Genomic DNA, 9,187 nt, shown 5'->3' with positions numbered 1-9,187 from the left:
TCCGCTCAACACATTACCATACCAACAAGGGCTTATTCTCTCCCCCACAAGCTATAATAGCCGTAGATTGCACCTTTCTTTTCCTGCATATTGTAAGTAGGTTTTTTTTTCCTGTATCATACTTTTTGTGGTATAATCAAATCTAGTGTAATTATGACACAAAGTCCCTTGTTCTTAAAAGATTTGCTCTCCCCAGGCCTTTTCTCAAATTCGAAATTACTACTTAGGTTCTTATGGATGTTTTTACCCACTAATGGTGCAGAATTCTTGTCAGTTATCACTAGAATCGTACGAACACTCTCAAGAACTCCAGTGATTTCCAAAAGAATCAAAATAAAGCACAGAAACGTTTAAGAATGCGAGTCAAAAAGCCATTTGCTATTTGATATCTGCTTGTACCCTTTCGCATACCCGCACTAACGTTCTATTACGCACCAATATACACCTCACTATACAACGATGCACAAAAACAGGGCATAAAAAAAAAAAAAACTTACCGATCTGCAATGCTAAGTTTTACCACCAGGGGCGTTTTTCATCCGTAGAATTTATGGACTGGGAAAGGATGACCATTATACAAAACTCTGGTGCGCAATACCTGTGATTTCCTTTCATTAGTAAGCACGTGATGTTCCTTGCTTGTTACCTGCTGAGCTTCCCCTTCCCTCCCTCTCCCAGTGTGCCCCAGCAGTGCTCACTCCCTAGTCGCGGATGCTGGGTATGTTTCGTGTGTCGCTGTTACTCCGGCCAGACTTGCGTGTTTTACTTGTTTTACTTACCCTTAGTTGGTCAGGGAAGGAGGGAAGGGTGGAAAGAAGAAAGAAGGCAGTTTTAACGAAGTACTTGTATATGTAACTCGTGTTCTTCATCTTTTCTGTATTTTCAAGATTTCTTTTTTTGTTTTTCATGTACCTATATATATATATATATATATATATATATATATATATATATATATATATATATATATATATATATATATATATATATATATATATATATATATATATTTTTTTTTTTTTTTCTTTTCTTCTCTGTCTTCGTTTTCTATTTCCTCCTCCTCCTCCTCCTGCTCCTCCTCCTCTTCCTCCTCCTCCTCCTCCTCCTCCTCCTCCTCCTCCTCCTCCTCCTCCCTTTCTCCTCCTCCTCCTTTTTCTGCAACTACTTTTTTATCCTTTTCCTAACCTTCCTTCTTTCTTTACTTCCACAGTTCTCTTTCATTTCCCCGCTTCTTCCTCTTCCTCTCTCATCTCGCCCCACCGAGGAGTGTCAGACATACGAGGTGCTGTAAGGGACAAAGTGATGCTCTAGTGAAGGCCAGAGAGAACTAGGAAGGGCTTTTTATTTTTCTGAAACGACACATATAATAATAAATACGTACGTACACTCTAGTCCTAGAATATTGCACGTCCAGCCTCGGGTGAATGTGAAATGGAAGATGACAGGAAGGTTCCGCTACTGAGAACTCAAGGTGGAAAGGAAGAGGGTGGAACACAGGAAGAAAGGTTGTGAAACAGAGGGAGATGGAAAGGAGGAAAATGAGGTGGAACATATGTAAGGTGGAACAAGGAAGAAACGGAGAAGAAAGAGGAGGGGAAGGAGTAGGAGGCGGAGAATAAGGTGGAACAAGAAAGGAGGAAGAAGAGAAAGAGGAGGTGTGTGTGTTTGTGTGTGTGTGTGTGTGTGTGTTTGTGTGTGTGTGTGTGTGTGTGTGTGTGTGTGTGTGTGTGTGTGTGTGTGTGTGTGTGTGCGTTTCGTGGTGTGTGTATCTGTCTTCCGTTTGTATGTCTGTATGTCTGTTTACCGGTAATAAACCTCAAGAAATAAGTAGCTCCCTTGACGATGAAATGCCGCATTACGATGGAGAAGACTCGATATAAACACAGAGAAATTTTTAACAAGAAAAATAATCGTTCCTATTCTACGAAACCTACACGATTCGTCACATATATAGATAAAAACTAATCTCTCGCAATTTTTTTATATATCTCCTCTTCTAATAATCTCGTTTTGGTACACCTCTAGTTTAAAGCTCCAGGTAACAGGTAAAGCTATACAAGCACGAGTCTACGGGAAGGAAACGTGAGGAGCTGTCGGAACGGAAGGTGCGATTTAGACTCCGGTCAGGCGGCAGCGCTACCTACTGGCAGCGTCCTGTTCCCTCGCTTTCCTTTCCTCAGAGGCGCGAGAGTCGTCAATAATCTGTATCTCCTCGTTATCGTTCTCCTTTTCTTCCGCTGTCTCCTTATCAGTACTACTTTCTTTTCCGCCCGCGTTTCCCTCAGCGGAAGAGAAAGTTTCCTCGTGTTTCCGCGGCATTGAAGCTTCTGCAGATGAGGCGCGTATCCTGGGTGAGTGTAGGAGATCATCCAGGAAGAACCGCGTGTAGGTGTGGCTCTTGGAGGTACTGGAGGAGGCTTTCTTCTCGTCTCCTGATGCGGGGGAGGTGCTGGGCGCTGCTGCAGGGGGAGGGTGAGAGGAGCTGGTCCTTGGTGCTGAGGGGTCACCGCTGGCGACTGGGGTTATGACGACGCGGCCCGAAGCTTCCTCTGAATGGTGACGATCATCTTGTCTCGACGCTGGTGAGGAGGGAAGAGCGGCGTGTGACTCTGAAGCGATGGTGCAGGAGGGCGGCGGCGTAGATGAGGGAGGGGGTGATGGAGAGGTGTTAGGAGAGGGCGTCGCGGTAGATGGAGTGGATATTACAGATTGTGATGTAGAGGGAGCCAAGAAGGATGTGGTGGGCGTGACTGAGAGAGGTTCTGAGGCCGGAGAGCTGACGTCAGGAGGCGCCGACCCCAGGGAAGAGTCATTCCTCTTCACGTCTGTTTGGAGGAAGAGGAATACCGTTACGCACGTTCAAGGAAAAGTGGTTGTGATGAAAACAAGTTTTTATGCCCATACACTTAATTTGAAAATTTGCTGCTAAGTAACCCCTCCAAGCTGAAATCATGTGATATTACGAGAAACATGATGACCTTAGCCATTTGGAAACTAAAGGGCAAAAACACCAGCAATTAGTGATATATACAAACATGTTTCACTGGGTCAGAGGCAAGTAGCCTGATGTTTATCCTTACCTGCGTGCAGGAGTGCGTGGTTGCGCAGGTTGGTGAGTTTGCTGAAGCCCTTGCCGCAGATGGAGCACTTGTGGGGCCACTGTCCGTTGTGCACGAACATGTGGGAGCGCAGGTCGCCCGGGGTGGGGAAGGAACGCGTGCACAGCGAACACTTGTGTGGCTTCTCCTTGACGTGCGTCATCTTGTGGTAGTAGAGGTTGGACGAGGCGGTGAACCGCTTGCCGCACACGCCGCACTGGTGGGGCTTCTCGCCGCTGTGGATCCGCCGGTGGGTGTTCAGCGAGGAGCTCGTCGAGAACCCCTTGCCGCACACGTCGCACGCGTGGGGCTTTTCGCCTGTGTGGGTTCGAATGTGTCGTTTAAGCAGCGACGGCCGGTCAAACGCCTTGCCGCACTCCGAGCACGGAAGCATCGTCCGCTCTCGCCGCTTGGTGGGAGTGATGGTCAGATGCGCCTCACTGGAGCGAGGCAGCGAGGTGATGGCGTTGCTGGAAGGCGTCGCAAAGCCGAGACTTCTGCTGGATGCCGATACTGGTGTTTGTGGTGACAGGCTCAGAGAGAAGGGGGATCTCCCGGGAGTCGCTACTTCACGAGAGAACACGCTGGATTCAGGCTTCCTCAAGGGGAAGAATGACGAAGCCACAGAGGCCATCGTGGAGGTCGGGGAATGTGGTGAGGGCGAGCGACGGGGCGAGAGTTCCTCTGGCTTCCGTTTGGCGCTGCCTGTGCAGAACCCAGGAGGAGGCGATGGTGGAGAGGTGAGGAGGGACCGCGAGAGGTCAAGGGGCGCCTCTGACATGATGGAGTCAATGGTGCGGCGGTAGAGGGACGATCGGAGCAGCGAGAGGGCCGGCATCAGCAGGACGTCCTCCCCGCCCATCTCCGGCAGCAGTAGTGCCACCAGCCGCTCCCCAGGTGACACCTCCCGCACCACCTCGAACACCACAGAGCCTGCCGGAAGGATTGCAAGAGTTACACACACACACACACACACACACACACACACACACACACACACACACACACACACACACACACATACATACATACACACACACCAGTATCGGGACAGCCTCAGTGTCTGGACGGCTCCTGTCTGCTGGCGTCCCTAGCGGCTGAGAATATTCTGCAACAAAACTCGTTAACATAAACAGGCGGGCGGGAGGCTGTGGTGCTCTGGTCCAGCGGCTTCCAGGTCCCAGTTTAGACTCTGTCCACGTAGCACCTTTTCAGACCTCGTCAAGTAGCATAAATTACCACCGTCTTACATATTAGCCGTGTCTTGAGCGTTGTGACGGTCTGCGGGGGGAAAGTGTGCCACGCTACATAGGCTTCAATACACGTACAGATGATGTCCTACCAGCATCACTACAAACCTACCATTAGTTCACCGTTATAAAATAGATCTACTGCAACGCCATAACCCTACAATCACGCCATTCATACACCGGCAGGTCAGTGTTATCATGATTATACCGCACATCACCAGGGGCCCGCGCACGACACACACACACACACACACACACACACACACACACACACACACACACACACACACACGCTAGCGGAATAAACACATGACCATATAGATATAAAAACTCGATTAACAACCCTTCACGCCAATTTTTTCCCATTTTCTTTTCTCCTCTGTTCCCTTCCCTTTCTCCCTGTTTCACGAGTCTTTTCCTCCCCACAGTAACGGGAAAATTACTCTGATTTCCCTTCACCTCTAAGATTGAAACTTCCTGCCACGGCGAGACTTCCCTGGGGTTAAAAAGTCTCTGTGTGCTCAAATATGAGGCTTCCGGGAGTGAGAGCTCTTGTGTAGTGAAGGGGAGAGCTGGAGAGAGAGGAGGAAACGGAGAGATGAGGAGAGGGAGGTAGCTGCGTTAAAGGGAAGAAGAGGTGAGAGAGGCCAAAGTGGTGTGTCGTGAGGGGTTGCAAGGTTGTGAGTGAAGGAAGGAAGGGAGACGAACACAAAGATGCGGTGTACACGGGGGAGAGGCAGGGCGTGGAGGGGAGCATCTCGAGGCAAAGGAGGATTGAGGTGGTGGGCGATGAGGTTAGGAGTAGAGAAGGAGGAGAAGGAGGAGGAGGAGGAGGGGGAGGTCAGGGAAGGGGAGAAAGAGAAAGAGAGAGAGAGAGAGAGAGAGAGAGAGAGAGAGAGAGAGAGAGAGAGAGAGAGAGAGAGAGAGAGAGAGAGAGGAGCAACAGCACACATGCATACATACTTACATACAGATAGGACAGATTTGCAGAAAGGTAGACAGACAGACAGACAGGCAGAGACAGAGCGAACAAAGACAGACAGACAGAAAGACAGACAAGAACAGAGGCAGAGACGGAGAGAGACAAACAGAAGGGGTGAAACTCAGGCGACCACAGGAACTCAGCGGCTGGAGGGTAGAGGCCGAGCCCAGCGCCGCGCGACATGTGGCGGGATTAAGACGAATTGACAATGATGCGAGGCGGACAACGCAAAAGGCTGCGGGCGGGAACACAGCGGCCATTTATATCGACTTGAACGAGGCCTGGAGGAGTGTTGCCGCTGCTTCTCACACTCCTTATCATAAAACTCAGGCATGACTCCTCCGGGGGGAAAAAAAGAGTATGATAATGGTCAGAATTCATCAAGGTATCTCCACTTAGCAGAAATAATAGTCTTGTTAGAGTGCATACCTCTGTCTGGATATAAATTAGCACTCAATATATCTCGTAAAGGTAAGAAGAATATTGTATGTAAAGTTTTCTATTTATGATGCTAGTAATATATGACGAGACTCTCGATTCATGATATGATGATTCAGCAACATCGTGACGAGGGAGGCGGTAACTTAGACTCGCTCGTCGCCTCAAGTTTTAACCTGAGAAAAAATATCTATAGGAACAAAATCTTCTTGTGCACAACCGCTTTTAGTAATGATGAAAGGGGTAGATTTTTTATGACGTAGATGGAAAAAGAAAATGAGAAACTCGAATATACTAACAGAAGGCACATGAAGAGAGAGGCAGACACATAGACAAGTGGAGGGAGGGTGATGCGCGGGAGGCAAGACAGAGAGGCGCACGTAGGACTGTCTCCCGTTGCGGTCTGTGGTCAGGGTGACTCTTTTAGAGCATCCCCGGGTCGTGGGTGTTTGTGGTCTGCGGTTTATGTCTGCGCTAATGGAGCTCCGAGTGTCGCTCCCTCCCCCTTCGTGCCTCCAGGGCCTCGCCGCTCTAGGGGCGCCACCTGCGTGCCTTCCTGCTACTTTATTGCCGCCGTAGCCATGGCATGTGATTAACATTTTGTCACACCACTCTCTGCCGTGTTCCGAAGTCCCCCTGTGATGGCCAGATCGAAGGGAGCGGCCCGACCTGTCTCCTGGGTCATCATATTTGCACATCCTAAGGGTCGCAATTAGATTTGCTTTATGGGGTCCAGACCTTATACGCAGCGCTGACTTACCGAGGCGGACGGCGGGGAAAGTTAAATATGTGATGAATGTTGCTGTGTCCTCATATGCGTGTGGTGTGTCTCGTGTCTCTTCCCAGCAGCGGTGTTGGTGGAGGGCGCAGCACTGAGCCGAGCAGGATGCCTTGTGGATTGTGTGGAGTTTAATATAATGGATTTTATGTAGAGAGTTTAATAGTGTGCCATTTCCATTGCACCTTTCGTCACCTTTTATTTTCCAGCCGAGCAAATCTCTCCCTCAGCCTCTTGGATCTCCCGCCGCCACAAGCGTCACTCTGTCTGAGTGTGGTGGAGGGAGACTACTGCAGGCCATTTATCACATCCAAGTTATTTTTTACTTGCTTTTTATAATACAAGCGAGAATATACACACATTCTTTTATGGTTAATTTTACTTTCGTTCATTTTGTAATCTATTTGTAATGGTTTGTCTTCGATGTTTGAAGTTCATTCAGAAATTTTGTTGTAACCTGTGTTTTTTTTTTTCTTGCTTAACTCTCTCTCTCTCTCTCTCTCTCTCTCTCTCTCTCTCTCTCTCTCTCTCTCGCTCTCTCTCTCTCTCTCTCTCTCTCTCTCTCTCTCTCTCTCTCTCTCTCTCTCTCTCTCTCTCTCTCTCACACACACACACACACACACACACACACACACACACACACACACACACACACACACACACGTGCCACACACCTCACGCGCCCACTTCCGTCCACGTGTCCCCCAACATCCTCCCACGCCCCCGCTCGCTTCCTGCTGCGTTCCTCGTGCGCGCTAACCCGACGAGGAAGTCACGGGCGCCCCTTCCCACCATTACGTGACCCGCGGCGAGTGGCGTGTGGCGGCGCGTGCCTTATGGGCGCAAGGTAGTGATCAGGTGGCTGTCAAGGTGTTCCCTGAGTACCTGTGTGTTTTGCCGCTCTTTTGTTTGGAGGGTCTAGTGGGTGTGTGTGTGTGTGTGTGTTTTACGTTCGCTACGGTATTAATGGCTGTATTTTTAAACATTTTGAGTTTTCATCAGGATTATTTTCAATGGCAGCAGAGATAATTAGCCTGTTTCTCATGAGTATTTTTACCTAAATATCAATGATACAGAATTCTTGTTAAACTGTATCTAGACGTATGAAAACACATTAAAACACTTAACGTTTATTAGAGACTTAAAAGTAGACGAAATAGGATGTCATGTTGTTTATAATACTGTTATGAGACTTTTAATGTATGGTTAGTAGCGTTATCTTATCAGTGAATGTTCGTCAGTCGCTTTCTTTCATATACATCGAGTGGTTCTCCGTCCGACTTCTGCCTCATGAAATGCCTCGACTCAAGTCACCTCTCGCTAGTGTGTGCCCACGACAGCGATGGAGACACCTGCATGAAAAATAGAGTGAAAAGTAGAGTTTTAGGTCAATCAGTGACATTTAAATCTTTTCAGTCATGAAGGTTGAGGAGGAGGAGGAGGAGGAGGAGGAAGAGGAGGAGGAGGAGGAGGAGGGGGAGGGGGAAGAGAAAAAAGAGGAGGGGAAGATACCATTTCAAGAAATGACTTTATATAATCACCTAAACTTGAGGTGAAATCTCCCTAAAACATCACCTCTTCAACACACCACCACCGCCACTACCACCACCACCACCACCACCACCACCACCACCAGAGCCATCATGTATGTTCCTCGGGCTTATCGTATTATGTATCAGTGTGGCGAATGTTCCCTGCGAGGTGTTCTTCGTCTTCCCGCAGCTTGAGGCGAATCGAGGTGGGTGTGTTTACATTAGTGGACTCTGATCAATTAGACGAGGTATGCTGCTGCGTCGCGTATGCCTGATCACGCCCCGCAGCAACGTTAATTCAGTCAACTCTAACGTTTTGACTTATAATACCATGCAGAGTTTACCGAGAAAGATATAACGAGGGAGGGGAGTCAGGGGAGGACAAAGGGAAGGGCGAGAGGGGAGGTGTAGCGAGAGGTGTGTTGTGTGGTGTGTAGTGGAGGAGCGACACCCACCTGGCCTCTTCATCAGGTGTACTACAAGCCTCAAGGGCCTCATTAACAGTCAGTGTTGTGAAGAAACTACAAACGGCGGCCCAAAAACTGTAGTGGTGGAAGATAGGTCGTTATTTTTTTGTACTTTCACCCAAGTTGCCGCGTGACCACAGGTGAAGGAGGCCCAGAAAGGAGGGGGTGGATGGCGGAAGGGAGCCTGAATATGAGGGCGCGCACTGCTTCCTTCCCTTCCCTTCTCTTCCCCTTTCTCTTCCCCCTTTTTTTTTATACCAGTGCTCACTCCCTCTGCCGCTCCCTCCCTGCAAGACATAACTCGGCGTACATTCGGACCAAAATAACTGTAATTGTCTGCAAATAAACAAAAATACGGCACGTTTCGCACTGGTGTCGGGCAGGTCAAGTCCCACCGGTAAAAAACAAAGGCTTAAAGGGCATTACGTGATTTGCAATGGAATATAAAATGGCAAACTACGACTGCCCACCGCGCCGCCGTCCTCTCGAGTCACGGCGGGCGAGGGACGGCGGGGCTGGGCGGGGCGATGCGGCGTCCTCCAAGCCACTTCCCCGCCCGGAGCGCCGCCTCACATACTCGGCAGCGTCACGTTTTGTTGTCAGGCCGCAGCCCAGGCAGCCTCTCAGCACCTGGCTTATTAA

At 49.2% G+C, this 9,187-nt stretch overlaps 1 protein-coding gene across 8 annotated transcripts in view; it reads right to left on the bottom strand.

Annotated features, from left to right (window-relative positions):
- Positions 1–1,325: 1,325 nt before the first annotated feature.
- Positions 1,326–9,187, bottom strand: part of LOC135102924 (zinc finger protein 358-like) — a 31,358-nt gene continuing 23,496 nt past the window's right edge. For all 8 annotated transcript variants that reach the window (XM_064008604.1, XM_064008594.1, XM_064008624.1 and 5 more), the window contains 2 exons: positions 3,081–4,031; positions 1,326–2,825 (listed from right to left, as the gene is read on the bottom strand). In XM_064008604.1, coding sequence (XP_063864674.1) covers positions 2,137–2,825; positions 3,081–4,031 — 1,640 coding nt within the window. In that variant the 3' untranslated portion in view covers positions 1,326–2,136. The remainder of the gene's footprint in view (positions 2,826–3,080; positions 4,032–9,187) is intronic.

The sequence above is a fragment of the Scylla paramamosain genome, chromosome 1 (assembly GCF_035594125.1).
Source record: "Scylla paramamosain isolate STU-SP2022 chromosome 1, ASM3559412v1, whole genome shotgun sequence".
Taxonomy (NCBI): domain Eukaryota; kingdom Metazoa; phylum Arthropoda; class Malacostraca; order Decapoda; family Portunidae; genus Scylla; species Scylla paramamosain.
Note: the sequence above shows the minus strand (reverse complement) of the source record. Positions and strands in the feature narration are given on the sequence as shown.